The 17,910-nt window shown below is 45.8% G+C and overlaps 2 protein-coding genes and 1 long non-coding RNA gene across 3 annotated transcripts in view; 2 read left to right on the top strand and 1 right to left on the bottom strand.

Moving 5' to 3' along the window:
- Positions 1–6,495: 6,495 nt before the first annotated feature.
- Positions 6,496–13,898, top strand: ZNF367 (zinc finger protein 367). The gene is made up of 5 exons (XM_064402811.1): positions 6,496–7,355; positions 8,303–8,453; positions 10,120–10,239; positions 10,603–10,741; positions 11,325–13,898. Exons 1-5 carry the CDS (start codon positions 6,996–6,998, stop codon positions 11,563–11,565), a joined length of 1,011 nt encoding a protein of 336 aa, XP_064258881.1. The 5' UTR covers positions 6,496–6,995; the 3' UTR covers positions 11,566–13,898.
- On the bottom strand, positions 9,143–14,899 carry LOC135289314 (uncharacterized). Its single transcript, XR_010352092.1, has 3 exons — positions 14,638–14,899; positions 12,916–12,996; positions 9,143–11,585 (listed from the first exon to the last, which is right to left on the bottom strand). It is a non-coding gene; the product is annotated as an uncharacterized LOC135289314 (long non-coding RNA).
- The window catches only part of SLC35D2 (solute carrier family 35 member D2), a 22,892-nt gene continuing 19,414 nt past the window's right edge, over positions 14,433–17,910 (top strand). The window contains exons 1-2 of the mRNA XM_064402812.1: positions 14,433–14,673; positions 17,457–17,490. Coding sequence (XP_064258882.1) covers positions 14,531–14,673; positions 17,457–17,490 — 177 coding nt within the window. The 5' untranslated portion in view covers positions 14,433–14,530. The remainder of the gene's footprint in view (positions 14,674–17,456; positions 17,491–17,910) is intronic.

Below are 17,910 nucleotides of genomic sequence, written 5' to 3'. Positions count from 1 at the left end.
AAACAGTATCAGAATTCTTGCTATGTTTCAAAAGGCAGGATTAAAGACAGCCCTGTTCTCTCTTCACTCTGGGATGCTGATAAATCTGTGGACACCACTTTAAAACAAAATAAGGTGTTTCCTCTACAGATTATTCCAAGCCTTGAACATAGTCATTGCATCTTTCCTGGGTCTCATGTAGACCCACTTTTGCAGGGCATGCTTACTGCAGAATAAAACTAATTTAATTGGACTTAGTGCCCTTTCAAGTTTCAATTTCATTCAAGAGATGCAAACTGTTTTGCATGGAATTAATGACAGTAACTTCAGGCAATTACCTGCTTGCAAAGAGCTTTACAAAATCCTGGTAGTTGAGTCAAATCTCTCAGGCTCTGAAGTGGTTCAAATTTAAAGCCGAAAAACATCAGTCAACAAAAGAAAAATATCATTATTTCTGCACAGTTCTTATGTTGTAAAATGTAGCTACCCAGAAGGAACTTGACAGTTACGTTGTTGTGTACTAATCTGGAGAAAAACATTAACAGCATCACATTACTACAAATATCAAAAATCTCACCAAAGCTTTACAGATCTTTTTGGAGCCTTTTGGTATCAATTGCAGCATCTACACTAGATTTCCTCAGTACACATTTTATCCAGAAAGTTTTTTAGAAATATTTTTATTTAAATATTCTACAAGTTTGAATCAAAGTTATACTGTATATGAAAGATGACAGACAAACATCATTAGTCAGTGCCACCACTTACTGTAATGTCCTTACAACTTTAATAGGTACTTTGAAGGTCATAGTATCTCTGGAGAGGGATGAATATGAGAAATTCAGATATATTTCAGCAGTAAGATTAGAGATTTGGTGTTCCATGGGATTTGGCTTTTTTTTGGTGTTTAACTGCTCAGAGAGATTCCACAATGACAGCCAAAAACAGTGTTTGCTATAAATATATCTTGTTTTTATCTGTAAAATTAACTTTCCTAAAATTAATGTAAAGATTTAGGAAAATCCTTAGTTTTCTGATGCTCTGAGCTGTCAATCAAAACAAAATTTCTGTAAGAGATTTCAACCTCCAAACTGATTAAAAGTCTTGCATGACAAATGAAAGTAATTTGCAATCTCTTTTTTGCTTGAAGATGTCAGGAAAAATAATCCAAAATGCCAGAGGTTTTTATGTCCAAAAAAGTGACAGTGGAGTCCCATAGCTTTATTAATGAATAAAAGGAGAGGTCGTGGGGCAATTCCCCATGGAATCTGTCAAATTGCTGGGGGATGCATCCTCCCTTTTATCCTCATTTCTCAGCCCCATTTCCTTCTCTCTTCCCCATTGTCTTAGGTAACTGAGAGGTACAGACTTCCCAAATTGCCTAATACAGACCCTCTTCTAATGTGCATCCTCCCCCCCTTCCCTTTTCTTTGTGTCTCTGTTCTTTTTCTCTAGCTCCAGGAATTTAGCGTGGCCTTGGGTGAGTAACAGTCTGTGTCAGTTAGTGGAATTCCTCTGGAATTTATGGTTGCTATTATTGCTTCTTTCACCTATCAGTATCTGGCCCTATCTACCAGCAGGCCCTCAGTTTGTTTGTAAAAACACCTCCCTCTCATTCCTTTCACAGCTTTTCACTGTGTGCAATCAGTGTGTGATTGTCAAGTTACATACTTACACAAACAATGGAGACAGACAAGGAAAACTTGAGTTTTACTGGCAAAGTGTAAACAAGTGCTCTGTCTGGAATTTTGTACCAAAAAGAAATAGCGATGGCTACAGCATGATTACATACTTGCATGCAAAGCCTGAAGCTCGTAGCTGTAATACAGGGCATAGGTGCCTAACCTTTCTGACAGCAGGTGACTCATGTTAAGTGAAGATGAGGGCTGCCTGCCTAAGTGGCTGTTCCGTCCACATTCTCTCCTCAAGTGGATTTCTCACATGCACAGAACAGCACCCTACACAAGGCTGCCTAGCAGGTGTAGAAATGGCATATGGCATCTTTACCAAAACAGCCCTTGCTTTTTTCTTTTTTTTTTTTTTCAAGGTGCAAAAGTGCCTAACTACAAGAGACAGAATTGAGAATGGTGACTGGTGTTTCTCTGACCTTTGCAGCTAAGTATCTAATCACCAGCAAGGGTCATCCTGGCCTTGACCTTCCATACTTTCTCATCCCTGGACATTTCATTTTCTAGTGCCCACATCTCTCCTGCCTGAGGGAGACACATCCTGAGCACATCACATGGATGGGCACCAGGACAGGTAGAGAGGCTAACACCGTGTCACTTAGAGGATCTGGCTATCTCATACATTTTCCAGCAACACAATTCTACTACGCAAAATTGATTACATGAAGTCTTAAGCCAAAAAGAGAGCTGCATCACCAAAGATGGACGTGCTCATAAAGGAGTACACCTAATGCTGAGAGCTTAGTGTGTGAGCTGGACATTGTGCCCTGGCTGGCAGCAAATAGTTGGAGCGCATCAAATGAGCCAGGAACAGGCACTGACCTTGTACTAAGAAAGGGCACCTTGGTGCTAGCTGGTAGGGGTGGGGGTGGCCACTCACCTAGAGACTCTGCAGGACCCAATGAGCAAGGAGAGGACCTCAGCCAAAAATATCACCATTGGACCAAGAGGCAAGTACAAGGGGCATGAAGGGTGGGTGCACAGACTGCAAGGGTGTAAAAGCCCAGGGATTCCTTAGAAACAGCACGTGCTGCTGCTGAGTCGCTGCATCATGATCAAAATACTTCGAGGAACCCAGCATCTGGGACAATGCTATGGGAAACATGGGTCAAGATGGTAAAAGGAGCTTCTGACAGTGTATGGTGCATGTAGGGATTCAAATGGGGCACCCATCAGGTCACTGGAGCCACCCACTGCAAAGGGGTCTCAGTACCAGCAGTGAAAGTCTCACAGGTTGTGAATGCGATTCCTAGAGTGGAATCTGAATGCTCAGACAGGAAATCCAGAAACTTAAAAAATATAAGGACTTGGATAAAAGATATTATTACCATTGCTAAGGTTTTACATAAGTCCATATTATAACAATAAAGTTACATCCAATGTGATTGTTTGCTATTATCTGCCTAAAGGCCATAATCTAAAGTGCATGCTTTAAAGAGGTAGAATACATCTTTTCATCTTTATTTGACATGTTTTGTTCTGTTTCAGTTAGTTGTTTTTATCTCTGCAAGTTTACTATCCTCAAACTCCTTAATTGTCATTTCCATCTTGAGTCTAACAAGCTAGATACAACACAGGTATTTTTCCTGCTGTCTCTTGAATCCTTGCTCCCTATCATTTTACAATTTCAGTCTTATATCATGTGTGATAAAAGGTATGCTTTGTTGTAACAAGCAGGATTTGATGTGACTATAGGTTGTATCATGTTTCATTATTTTGGTCCTTTAACTCCCATAGAGAACTTTTTCTTGTTTCTACACAAAAATTGAATTGGGTTTGCAAGGGCAAGCTTTGGAGGTGGAAGGGCTGCAGGTGTGGCTTCTGTGGGAGGCTGCAGGAAGCTTCCTCCCTGTCCAGCACAGCCAATCCCTGGTGGCTCCAATACAGACGTGCCACTGGCCAAGACTGGGCCAGGCAGAAATGGTGATAACACTGCTGTGATAACAGATTTAAGATAAGCTAAAACAAAGTTGTTATTGTGGCCAGAGTAGGGAGAGAACATGTGAGAGGAACAACTCTGCAGACACCAAGGTCAGTGGAGAAGGAGGAGGAGGAGGAGCTGCTCCAGGCACCAGAGCTGAGGTTCTGCTGCAGCCTGGTGCAAATCTTGGCAAGGCAGCTGTGCCCTGCAGCCCATGGAGCTCCATGGGGATGCAGAGACCCACCTGCAGCTGGTGCAGGAGCCCCAGGCCGGAGCAGGTGGATGCACAAAGGAGTCTGTGAACCCAAGGGAGGCTCCAAGCTGGAGCAGCCTGTCCTTGGAGGACTGTACCCTGTAAAAGAGTGAACTGGCCATAACCCCCACTCCCTGTCTCCCTGTGCTGCTGGGGTAGGAGGCAGAGCTGGAAGGAAGGAAGGAAGGGTGGCAGGAAGCTGTTTTTTAAGGGTTATTTTACTTTCTCACTATCCTGCTCTGATTTTGTCAGTAACAAATTGCCTTCATATCTTTTAAGTTGAGCCTGTTTAGCCCATGATTATATTTGGTGAGTGATCTCTCTCAGTCCTTATCTCAACCCATGAAGCTTTTGTTAAAATTTCTTTCCTCTGTCCAGCTGCAGAGGGAAGTTATAGAGGCTTTGGAATCTAGCCACAGTCAAACCACAACACACATTAAGCTAGTAGCATAGCATCAAAATACTAAAAGGAAACATATATAATATTGCTGAGACACTGCAGTTCAGATGATTACTTTGGAACAGGTTTTACATGTTACATGAACTATTTTAAGAGCACATCACAATACTTATGACTGTGTACTGAAAAGCAGTGTGTTTTAAGCCCTCTAGGCCAGATACATTTTATATGCCCATTTTCTCTTCCAGTGACAGGATCTGGAAAAACAGTTCACTTCTCTTTGGTTATGGCTATTACAACATGAAACACTATATTGTTCAGAACAGTTAAAATATCAAATGTGGCATCAACTAACTTCTCCCTTCTCTTGTGCTGCCTCTGTTAACAAAATTATATTAGTTGGCGTTAGAAAAATTTACAAGATCCACATAAATAAGTTAATCTGCTGCCAGGCCCTTGAAAATCATCACAAAACATAATGTGTACATTGGGGCAGCACAGGTAAAATCTGGAGATATTCAGTTGCTCACAATGCACTGCACCATTCCCAATATCTACAGTTCTGTACACCAGCTCACAATGTTAATTCCATCCATCACTGGAGTTTTTCGGCAGCTACATGTACTACCTGAAGCATTAGGCATGTAGTTTTGGAAAGTTATGAAGAGTATTTGCAGTTTGGTTTTGGGGTGCAATTATTTTAACATTAATAATTTTTCCCTTATTTTAAATTTTAAAGTAGATTTTGGCATATTTTTCTGTATTACTGTTCCTCTACAACATCATTATATGACCAGAACTATTTACTGTGGGCTATTTTCAGGGCCAAAGGTTTTCAAGGGGGTCAGATCCAAGCATGTGGAAACCTGTTTGCTCATTTTAGAAACACATGTTACAAGCTGCAACATTTTCTTTCTGGCTTGGTAAGGAAGGCCTGACCTGGCATAGTAATGGTAATTCAACATGTAATAATGTAATAATGTAGTAATGGACTTCAACATGTAACACTGACTTTGAGAAGTTGGGATAGCATAACAATGGACAAAAATTTGCCTAAGCAAACATTTAAGGATTTTTGGTTAGTTTAAAAGAGCAGTTGAAGCAAACTCAACTACAATTCAGAATGAAAGTGCTACTGATCTCAGGATGGATAAGGAATGCTGCAGCCCGGTATTACAGCCTCTGCTGGTAGGCTTTTCTGGTTATGCAAAAGGGCACCACTTAGCAGTCATATGCTGCAAACCTGCTCTTCCCTGGACTTTCCTGTTCCTATCAGTCATGATGTTTGCCAACACTCTTACAAGGCAGTAGTCAGCAGCATATGAACTGTGAACAAAATAGACCCGGGGAAAAAAACTCACCATGTTTACAGCTCCGTGGCTTCTCTGTGCTCCTGATACTGGCCTCAAAATTTAGTTACTAATGGAATAAATGCAAGTTATGTTCTCAGACTGGAGCAGCCTCATGTTGAGGGGAAACTTCTTATGTTTTAGTTCTCTACCACACTCAACGCAAAGAAGCTGTTACGTTGAGGTGAAGCTTCTCATGTCTCAGTTTAGGGCCACTGTTCCTCGTCCTATCGCTGGGTACCACTGAATAAAGTCTGGCACCATCCTCTTAAAATACCACCTACTTTAAGAACCTCCTAATATTCCCGAGTCGAGGGCCGTGACAACGTCTCCTGCACCGGGACCGGTGCATGTAGCTGTACAGCTACGAGTGCCCTTCTGCCACGGGCACCGCTGCTGGACGGGGCGTGCCCCCGGGCGGCCCTGCCAGCGCCATAACGGCCGGGCCGGCCCGACCCCGCCCGGCCCACGATCCCCGCGGAGGCGGCTCACTGGGGTACCCTCCCATCCCGCAGGTTCGCTCCCAGGTGTGTCCGCCGCTGAGGGCAGGGCTCCAGCAGGGGAAACGAAAGAGATTCCCCCGCCCCAGGGAAGGGAAGCCACGACCCGCCGTCCCACCGCCAGACGACCCCTTTAAGCCGCCGGGCGCGCCAACTCCGCGGCGCCGCCCGGGATTGGCCCGCGCAGCCCGCCCACCGCCGCAGCGCGCCAAACCTGCCCGGGCGTGCCGCCCCGGCCTGCCCCCGCCCCCGGCTCTGCGGGCCAATCAGCGCCTCCGGCGGGGCCGTGAGCCCGGCTTCTGCCCAATAGAATGGCAGCAGCCGCAAGGCCTCGCCCTCAGGCCCCGCCCCTAGAGGCGCGGCCGCCGAGTTTCCCGCCCAGCGGTTGGCCGGCGGGAACGGACTCCCCGTGACACTCGCGCCGGGCCGGGTGATTGGCTGCGCTCGGGCGCGAAACGTAACGCGGGAAAACCTGGGGCTCGGCCCGGGCTGCGAGCGCGGAGGTATCGCGGCGGCGGCGGCGGCTCCTCCTCGGGCATCGCCGGGACCGGGGCTGCCAGCGGGGCCGGCGTCGCTTCGGAAAGGTGCGGGGACGCTGTGACTGCTTCGCTCCGGCCGCTGCCATGGCCGGGAGCCGCCGCTGACTTGGCGGATCCGCTCGGGGGTGGCTGCGGAGGCGGAGGGGTGCGGAGGGCGAGCCACCGAGACCACGGGGAGCCGCCGTCCTCTGTGATGAGCGGCTGAGGCGAGCCCGGGCGGCGACAGGTGGCGACGGCCGCGGGACCTCCGTGCAGCTGCACGGCCCATTCCGGGACACGGGCGCGGACTGCGGGGCCGTGCCGTCGCGGACCGCCCTCCTTTCCCTCTCTTTCCGCGCTCCTTTCGCCGCTGCCCGCTGCCCGGCGATGGCGGAGCGGCTCCCGCCGGGCCCCCCTTCGGTGATTTTTTGCCAGGACTCTCCGAAGCGCGTCCTGGTCTCCGTTATCAAAACCACCCCGATCAAGCCCTCCTCGGGGGCGAGCGGGAGCGAGGAGCCGATGCCCGTCCCGCCCGTCCCCACCAGCCCCGGCTTCAGCGACTTCATGGTCTACCCCTGGCGCTGGGGCGAGAACGCGCACAACGTGACCCTCAGCCCCGGCGGCGGCGACAGCACCGCCGGCCCGTCAGCGCTCCCGCCGCCCCGCGGGGGAGCGGGCAGAGCGGCCGGCGGGGACGAGGAGAAGGCGGGGAGCCCGGGCAGCGCCGGGCGGCACCGGCACCTGAAGGTGAGGGCGCGGCGCGCGGGGGCGGGCGGGCCGCGCGCTTACAGGGCGACTCCGCGGCGCGCGCTCCTGCCGCGCTTCCGCCCGGGCATTTAAAGTGAAGTCACTTCCGGCAACGGCGCGCGCGCCGCGGGGGAGAGCGGGGGACGGAGTCGGTGCCCGTCCTCCTTCCTTTAAAAAGTGAAAAAAAAGAACACCCTCGCCACCGAAAAAGCTGTTATCCTCGCTCTCCTCGCACCTGGAGTGCTGTGTCCCGTTCTGGGCTCCTCAGTACAAGAGAGACATGGCGCTCCTGGCGTGGGTCCAGTGTAGGACAGCAAAGATTATTCAGGGACCTGAGCATTTATTTTATGAGGATAGGCTGAGGGAGCTGGACCTGTTCAGCCTTAAGAAAAGACGACTGAGATGACTTTATTAATGGATATGAGTATCGTACAAGGGTGCCAAGAAGGTGGAGCTAGGATCTGCTTGTGACAAGCTGTAGGAAAAAAAGGCAATAGGCAAAAACCGCTACACAGGAAGTTCCACCTCAGTATGAGGAGGAATTTCTTTATGTGTTGGTGACCAAGCATTGGCACAGGTTACCTAGAGAGGTTTTGGAGTCTCTGTCCCTGGTGATACTCCAGAACTGCCTAGACACAATCCTGTGCCATGTGCTCTAGAGTGACCGAGCAGGGAGGTTGGAGCAGATGACCCACTGTGCTCCCTTTCAACCTGACCCATTCTGTGAGTTGTCAGTTCCTCCCCAAGCTCCTGAGCACATGGTGGTGACTGTCATCTCCCCTCCTGCCCCGGGCCTTAGGAATGAGCTGGGCACAGTCTGGTGTGGCTCCGTGCTGTCACAGCGTCATCCTTGGTCATGCCATAGCTCCAGGGAATGCTGTGCCAGTTGGCCAGACAGCATGGGAGAGTAAGTGCCTCGGTTTAGTTGCCTCTTTATTTACACCCAGGATGGAATAAGACGTGGCCGTCCAAGAGCAGACACCGTCCGAGACCTGATCAGTGAAGGAGAGCACTCTTCCAGCAGGATACGCTGCAATATTTGCAACAGGGTCTTTCCACGAGAGAAGTCACTGCAAGCCCATAAACGAACTCACACCGGTGAGTAAGAGGAGGGTGTGAATAACTTGGGGAGAGCCACTTAGGAAGCACGAGCGAAGGAATTAAATCCCCTCAAACAAACATAAAGGAACCCCAAAGAACTTGACCTGTTATGATTCTGTTGTAACTGCTAAATTAACCATACTTTGCTCTCAGTGCTTGTAACTAACTCAATCAAAGTCTTTGTACCCATATTTGTCATGGGGAAGTGTAGCAGCAATTTGGGCTGTAATAGTATAGTCAAATGTGTAAACATTTTATCTGTCGATGTCACAGATGCACTTTGAAGAAGAAAAAGAACAAGTCTTGGGCTTGGTCCTCTGTTCTTGAGCTTGGTAGCACTCTATATCCTGATGGCCTCTTCTTTGTGATTTGTTTTCTCCTTGCTGATGTATTTTTCACATCACAATTGAAGTTCTGCTCTAAGAGGTTACAGTAACTTAAAAAGTGGCTGGCAACTTCAGGCTTGTCACATCCTAGGAAGTGTGCTTAAATATTGAGGGAAGAGTCCACATGCTTAAAATCACCACCCAGTTGTTTCTTCCCACCACCTAGAATTAATTTTGTGGGGTGGAAGAAATCATGCTAATTTACTGAACTGTATTTAGAAGGTGATTTGCAGTTAAGTTAAAATGTATGATGAACTTGCTCAATACTCAGCTGAGCTTAAACTCAAGATGCTGTTTGGGTTTTTTTTAAACCAAGCAAATATATTTTATTTCTTCAACAGAACACTGTGTTTACCATAACATATGAACAAATGTAGCTCACAATAGAGACACAATCACCAGCACTCCCCCCAAACCAACCAAACAAAATCTCACAAAAGCCTTGGCTCACCATCTCCTTCTGACTCAAGGTCACTATGACTAATCTAGGTAATGATATTAAACAACAGCATTTCTCATTTTTTGGTCAAAATATGTTATTTCACTCGGTCCTACAACATGTTGAACTTGTAAGAACTATTTAACTGAGTAGAGCTTTCCCCATCATTCCTCTGAATTAGTGAGCCAGACTCACCCTCATTTTGTTGCCTTCCTGAGGGCAGTGGCATGGCATACCTTTGTGTAGTGTGTGCAGTCAGATCTGCTTGAGGAAGGAGACACCTCCTACCTTTGTTCTTCTGGTTGCATTGTGCATGGAGAACCCTTCCTTGATGACTGATTTGAGAAAACTTAAATCTGGAATAAGTTTCTCATGTAGCCTCTATCATTATAACTTTTTTAAGACATATTTCTCCTAATGAGGTATTGCCATAACATTGTAGTAATGTAGACCTCAGGTATTTTACCCTAGTTCAGGCTATGGTAAGGATAAAATTTTTCTGGTTACAACCTGAATTACATTACTTGTCCAATTACTTGCCCATATTTCTTGCTCTACATCTGCACAGTTTCACAAAACTTACAGAGTGCTATCTATGAGTCTTAAATCAGAAAATATGACAAGGAAAAGTACAAGTTTTTTTCTCTTTGGAAATAAGTATATTGTTCAGTAACACAGAGCATGCACTTCTAAGTATTCAAGGATTTTTTAAGTAGGTGCAAGTTTCTCAGTGGGTGAAAGGAGAGCTTGCTTGTACCAGGTTGAAGCCAGGGACTGCCACTGGGTACTATGACACTTCCAGTCATCTTTCACAAATCTCTTCTGTTACTACTTTTAGGTGAAAGGCCTTATTTATGTGACTACCCAGACTGTGGGAAAGCCTTTGTACAGAGTGGGCAGCTCAAAACTCACCAGCGTCTCCACACAGGAGAGAAGCCTTTTGTCTGCTCAGAGAATGGTAAGTTATCAGAGAATGATTTGCAGCTTTCTGGGGTCAGACTAATATTGGAAATGTATGCCTGTTCACATTGCAAAAGCTTTGGAGTTAAAATTTGGTGGAACTTTTAGGGAAGGGAAGAGCCTTTCAGAATCTGCCAAATTCTGCAAGTGTGTATCTAAGGATTGCATACATTCTCTGTCAGTGGATACTAATGTATAAAATAATGGGGCATGTTATGAACCTTTGGTTTTCAACAAAACCTAGGGTTCTGTGAATGGGGAAGGGTGGATTCAATGGCATTTCCATCCCACAGATGTTACACTTTCTTTGGTTGGCTGCTTTCTGTAACACATTCTTCATTGTCACTCTGCGTTTTTTAAGGCTGTTTAAGCAGGTTCACACATGCAAACCGTCATTGTCCCAAACATCCCTATGCCCGACTGAAGAGGGAAGAGCTCACGGACAGGCTGAGTAAGAAGGAGACGGCTGACAATAAAGCTGTGGCCGAGTGGCTAGCAAAGTAAGTTCCCTCATGTTGTCATCTTTCTCAAAATACTTAAAAGAGTGGTCTGACACAGCATTTACTCTTTGGGAGAGTTACACCCCAAGAAAGCAAAACTATGTTCTTCCAGTACACATCAGCACAGCCGTGCCTCTCCTTGAAGAATTATGAACTCCTGGTCAAGACAAAGTTCCTGATGAGAGTTTTTTCCTTACTGGTTTGTTTTGTGTTTGCTCTCTGCTTAAATACTTTTTTCGCTTGATCAACACCTGCTAATACTTTAATATCTAGTGCTACAGTTTTGCTGAATTTGCATTTGTGTGAGAGGTACTGTATGCCTAGGACGAAATGCCTGCTGAGAACACCATGGAGACAAGAAATCTGTCACAGGTGTTCACTTGGGCATTTTACACTTAAAATACTGAATAAAGAAGGTCTCTGACAGCTTAAATACTACCATATAAGGGCTGAAAAGTAAAGCCAAGTGCAATGCCCAGCTGGATGCAAGCTAGTTCTTGGGAGGTTTTTGCCCATTTTGAATTGTTGGTGTGCGAGTCAGCTGTGTGTATTTTACAAGTATTCCTCGTGTTTGATGTTATAGGTACTGGGAGACTAGAGAGCAGCGTGCTCCTGCTTTGAAGACCAAAGCAATCCAGAAAACAGATCAGGAACAGCAGGACCCAATGGAGTATCTTCAGTCTGATGAAGAGGATGATGAAGAGAAAAACAGCGCTCATTCAGCTGCCCGCCACCGTCGCCTCCAGGAGCAGCGTGAGCGCATGCATGGCGCACTGGCGCTCATCGAGCTGGCAAACTTAGCTGTGGCACCCCTGCGACAGTAGATAGGAGGAGCAGTCTCTGCCTATAAAAAATGTACTTTCTGGTGTTACTTAACCAGTTAGATCCCAAGCATAAGCTAAGCACCTTATTTGCTTATAATAGGCTGCTATTCTGTAGAATTTATGAAGAATGTTGTTGCCCCATAACATGGGGTGAGAGAATTGCACTTTTGATAGGGTAGAAGACAGATGTAAAATTTCTAAGTATTTTGTAAATATGGGACTGCATAAGGCAGGGTTGACAAATTTATGTGTCATGGGAAGCTAGATTTTGCAAGGTTAACTCATTTATCTGAAGCAGATTTCACAGGAAACACTTCCTGAACAAAGTGTCCGTGATTAGCAGGAATGGTACACGTGGCCAAAGAGGGCTGACAAAAAAGTATTTATTTGACTATCCAGCAAAGTGATGAGTCTGGGGATATTGTTAAACAGCAATGAAACCATGTTTTTCATATCAGTATATCTTTACCTAGCATCTCCAAGGCAAAGGGCAGAGGTTAGTTATCTCAGCTTGTACAGGGAAAGAAAATGCTTCATGCAGGGAATATCTTCACTGTGACTGCTCAAGGTATGAGGCTTGACTTTGCTGCTTCACATTTTTTTTATTTGATTTCAGCAGAATCTCTTGGTAGCACTTGTTATTCCTAACATATGTGTAGTTGGGAAGTTTTGCACATTGTTTTATGTGAAAATGATTAGTCTTGCAAAGTCTAGAAAAAGGTAAAGAACTGGTGATATTTTTTTCAGGTTTTTGGGCCCTGTAGTGATTTGGCACTTGATTTTGTTAATAAAGGCGTTATTTACAGGGTGGTATGAATTTGTAATAAACTATTCTAGGTCTTCTATTAGCAAACACTAAGTTTTAAAGTATTGCTTTTATAATGATTAGCAAATAGAAGCCTCCATACTTACTGTGCATAAAGCCACCTTACTGCTTTACTCCAGCATAACATGCCGATTTTTTGTTCACTAACAATAGCACAGCTATAAAATAAACACTGCAGAAAAGTATTCACTATACAACTAGGAAATAGGCTTCCAAAGGTAGTTACAAGTGTGTTAACAGTGTGATTTCATATATTTCCCAAATAAATGAAGTTGCAGAATGCTGCCTAGTACTCAGATGCTGATATAAAATGTTTAACAGGGTATCTTGTCACTTTGTGAATGTTGTGTACTTTCAGTAGCGTTGTCTCTTGGTGATCTTTTACCACATTTTGCTTTGAAGGCAGCCAGAGATTCCTAATATGCTAACAAAACTTTTGTTTCAGATTGGACTTTTTGTGTGTTGTTTTGTTGTTGTTGTTAAGCTACTGCTTAAGGGGATATTAATAATGTGTATTTACTGACCTGCTTGCTTTAACTTCTTCCTCTTGTTGGAAGTAAGGAAATTCAGATGAGAAGGGAAAGCCTCTTTTCCTCTCAGTTGAACTGAAAAGGAAGAAAACATTTTGTCAATCACTTGATGTAGGCTGACCAGATTGCATACAGCTGTTCCAGAAAAGTAGAGGGGTTTTACATCAGAATCTGCAGCTGTTGAAGTATGTTCTCTGATAACCTTTTGTGGTTGAAAATCTCATTAACCCAATTTGTTTAAATCCTGTGTTGATGCACTTAACAAAAAAGTAATTGAATAATTAAAAAAAGAAAATGTCTTTCATTGATTGTAAATAATTTTGCACCAGTGATACGGTTTAACTTCTGCTTCAGCTTCTGAAAAAAATAGTAGACACTAGTGATATAAGGCTTCTTTGCCTACATAAAACTGGTAATTCATTAACGTATGTAGGTTTTGGCTTTCTAAAAGATATTAAGTGCTTCTGACTGTTCATCTGGCTTCACGTGAATAGTCTGATCCCAAAATGAGCCCTGAACATACATCTGTTGTAATTCTGAATCATAACTCAGAATTCCTCCTGAGCAGTATTTCACAGGGCAGAAGACTGTAATTACCAGCCACTTGCAGACTGGAATATTACTTCATCAGGATTGGTTGTGGGTTTTTTGGTGGGTGTTTTTGGTTGTTGGGTTTGAGGTTTTTAAATTTCTCTTTTCAGTCGGCCAGAATATTTCCTCAGGTCTTTGAAGTATGACAAGTACACTGGATTGTACTTTGCCATAGACAAATTCAGACAGCTGAAGCAGTTTTGGATCATGACAAGATGAAGATGGGATGTGGAAGACTGCTTTTTGTTTTATTAAGTGATTACATACAAGAAATTGTTTGGTGCTTTGAAAGATTTAAGTTGTAGTTTGGCATGAGTTAAAAGCAGAAGAGTTGATGTGCTGTCATTCTAATAGATGCTTTGAATAAAAACTTGATTTAATTTTCAGGCTTAATGTGTGCTGTTTGGTAATTACTAAATACGCGGCGTCTTCCTTGTTTCTGACAGCCCGACTTGTTGCAGAGAAGGTTTAAGGTGTTTATTTTCCCTGTCCCTTGAAATTTGACACAAGTTAAACCACCCAAGGCAAATAGTTTTTTACAGTTTCAGGAACTTGTGAGAATCCGTCCCTCCGCGCGAAGCCCAGGCCGAGCTCTGTGGGCGCTAAGGGCTGGCTGCAGCAGAGTCCCCGCGGGGCTCGCCCCTCTCCCTTCCGCGGGCGGGCCGCAGAGGCCCCGCGTTGCCACCGGCCTGGTCTGACAGCACGGCCGGGCGCTCTGGGGAGCGGGCTGCAGCCCGGGCGCTGCTGAGGCGGCACGCCGGGCGCCCCGCTGTGCGGAGCCAGCCCCGCCGCCGAGCCCGCAGGCCGCTCTGCCGGGGCGCCCCGGCCCTGGCGGCGGCAGCGCCCCCGGCAGGCGAGGCGCGGCTCCAGACCCGCCCGCGGGGCCGCCGCGCCCGGGACCCGGGGCCGCCGCCGCCGTCTGGGGACGGGCCGGGGAGAAGGAGGAGGAGCGGCCTCCCCACGGCCACCCTGGTGCAAGCCCGCTGTGCGGCCCTGCTCGCCGCCGCTCGTCGCCGCCATGAGCGCCGGGCAGGCCGCGGGGGAGGAGGCGGACGCCGCCGCCGCGTCCCCGGCACTTCCCAGGGTGCTCTCGGCACTCTTCTACGGGACGTGCTCTTTCCTCACCGTGCTGGTCAACAAGGCGCTCCTCAGCGCCTACAGGTGAGCGCCGGGGCAGAGCGGGCGGCCCCCCCCGCGGGTGCCGGTGCAGCCGTGCCGGGCCATGCCGGGCTGTCCCTGCCCGGCGGAGAAGCCTTCCCGCTCCTGTTCCCCTTCCCGCTGGCGTGACCCTCGGGCGTCCGTGCAGCTCGGGATCCCGAGCAGCCAGCTGGTGGGTAATGTGCTGGAAGCGGGGCCGGTTTCTCCAATTTGAGACCCCACTCGTGCCCAATATGTACCAGTTCTGCAGCACCGCCCGACGGCAAGCACAGTTCCGACAACACCCGTCTTTTCCTCCTGTCTTTGCGCTATTCCAGGAGGATCGCACTACCTTAAGACACCTCTGAGGGAAAGAGCGTATCCTCTAACTGTTCCTGCCGAATAGTGGCTTCCTTCCAGCGTTCTTTCGTTTCTGAGGTAGCCAGAAATGAAAAGTGAACCTTGTAAAATGGTTTGATCATAAAAACACTGAGAGATTCCGTCCTTGACTTGATGGCTCTAATTCCCATACAGAATCCTGGTGATAATCAGCATATTCTGCCACTGTGTGAAGCAACGGCATAAACTGCATGTCTTACACTTTGCATTTTACTCTTAGTCTTGCAGCTGAGGGAAGTAGGAACTTAGACATTCATATCCAAGTCAAACTTTCCCCATCTAGATTTGTATACCTGTTGGACTTCGATCATCCTTGTGGGTCCCTTGTGACTCAGGATATTCTATGATTCTATGACTGTCCTGTGACTGCCATTTTTGTACCACTAACATCTTTTACTTAAAATCTTTGCTCTGTTTTTGCTGTGGTTTAGCTCATCTTGAATCAAAATAAGAAAAAGAAAACCCAAAATTAAAAGAAAGATAAAAAGCCAAACTTACTGTAATTTTCTAACATTCAGTGCTATTTGAACATATAGCAGCTGTATTTAATATGTCTCGTAAATTGTACATGGTGCAAGTTGAGATTTTATTTTATAGTGGTTTTTATCCTACAGACTGTAGCTCCCTGAAAGTCCCTGGCATACATCTAGCGCATCTGTGTGAGATGATCAAGTACAGTATGTCCATCAGTAAGCCTAAGTTTTGTAGTAACACCTTACAGCATTGCTGGAAATATTTAGGCCTCTGCAAATCACAAATGTCTGGAGAAATCTGTGTAGTACAGATGGGCAAACTCTCCATCTTTATATGGGGGAGCTGAAAATACTAAACAAAAGGCAGTTTAAGTGTCATGTGATTATAAATGGAAGTCTTATTTCTTATATTTTCCTGCCCCCAATACTTCTGTTTCCCTGACCTCTTTTGCTATCAGTTGCTCCTAACTCTGTGTTAGGACTGTAATGCTCTTATGGCCTTTTTTCTGTGAGTCAGCTTGTTTGTTTCTCTTGTCAATGCTTTGTTCTCATCCATATTAATTATGTTAATATTAGATGTATATTTCTCATCACACTAAGTAGGAAAACAGCAGTTCTGCAAACATCATGAAGTTCAACAAGGCCAAGGACCTGCACCTGGATTGAGGCAATCCTAGGAACAAATATAGTCTGCACGGAGAATGGATCGAGACTAGCCCTGGGGAGAAGGACTTGGGGGTGTTTGTGGTAAAAAGCTGAATATGAACCAGCACTGTGTGCTTGCAGCTCACCTGGCCTGCATCAGAAGAGGTGTGGCCAGCAGGTCAAGGAAGGGGATTCTGTGCCCCTGCTCTGGTGAGACCCACACCTGTAATAATGCATCCAGGTCTTGGGCCCCCCAACTCAAAGAAGACATGGACCTGTTGGAACTAGTCCAGAGGAGGTCACTAATCACAGTGGCTCTGATCACAGGATGGCTGCACCTTTCCTGTGAAGACATGCTGAGAGAGACAGGGTTGTTCAGCCTGGAGAAGATTCCAGGAAGACCTTATTGTGGCTTTCCATTACCTAAAGAGCTGGGAAGGGGAAGAAGGAGGAGCAGGGAAGAGCTCAAGAAGGACTTTTGAGAAGGCCATATAGTGATAGGAAAAAGGGAAATGGACTTAAGCTGAAAGAGGGGAGGTCCAGATTGATATCAGGAAGAAATTCTTTGCTGTGAGAGTGGTAAGGACTGAAGCAAGTTGTCCAGGCAGGTTGTGGACTCCCCATCCCTAGAGGTGCTCAAGACCTGTCTGGATGGGGCTTTGAGCAACCTGGAGTAGTGGGAGTTGTCCCTGCCCATGGCAGAGTGTTTGGAACTAGATGATCTTTAAGGTCCCTTCCAACTTGAACCATTCTGTGATTCTATCCATGCTTTCAGCTAAAGCCAACTGAAGGGTTATAGTAGGAATGTAGCTGGGTTAGTGGACAATAGAAGTTTCTACAATATTTACCTAAGAACTTGATTTTGACAAAAACGTATTGCTAGTATGTTTGGATTGCAGAGACCAAATTCCGTGTTAGAGCAACTGCAAGATGCTTTAGTCACTATCCCATCTCAGGATTCAAAATGTGTATGTGAAGCTACTCAAGAAATGATGCATTAAGACTTCTCTAAGTGTGTTACCTTCACTTACGAGTATTCCCCAAACAACTAGCAGTTCAGAATTGATCAACTGTATGTGGGTACATGTACAGCTGTACAACAACATGTATCATTTGGGCTGCAGAAATAAAATATTTCTACTACAATAAGTGCAGTCCTGAGCTCTTCTTAAACACAGGCCAGTCATCCTCATGTTTAATTGCTGACTTTGGTTTTAAACTTTAACTTTTTTATTTTTCCTAATTATTTATTTCCATCCTCAGTACTAAATGTCTGTTCATGTTTTTCAGCTTCCCATCACCAATATTTCTTGGAATTGGACAGGTATGTTCACAAGTAAAGTATACTAAAAGTATTCATTAGTTTTTGAGGTAGATTTTAAGGGTCAAAATCACAGTTACAGTAAACTGCTTGTCTTCTGGATCAGATACACTTTAAGGAACTGTCATTTGTTTCATTGAAAACAGGCAACTTTGAGCTTGAGTCAAAATTATTGCCTGGAGAGAGTCATGTAAAAGACTGGAATGCTATTTATTTTTCCTTGTAAAGTTCAGTAATTAGGAACCTGGCCTTCAAAACTGTCCAGCTTTGTTCCAGCAAATGCATGCATTCTGTGAGAGTCCTTGAGCCTTTATAGACTACATGCAGAGATATTGCCCCTGTTTGTAGCCAAACCATGTATTTCCTCATAAATTTTTCCCCATTTTCCAGCAGTTTTCCAGTAGTATCAGTGCAAAATTTTGA

The sequence above is a fragment of the Passer domesticus genome, chromosome Z, assembly GCF_036417665.1.
Source record: "Passer domesticus isolate bPasDom1 chromosome Z, bPasDom1.hap1, whole genome shotgun sequence".
Taxonomy (NCBI): domain Eukaryota; kingdom Metazoa; phylum Chordata; class Aves; order Passeriformes; family Passeridae; genus Passer; species Passer domesticus.
Note: the sequence above shows the minus strand (reverse complement) of the source record. Positions and strands in the feature narration are given on the sequence as shown.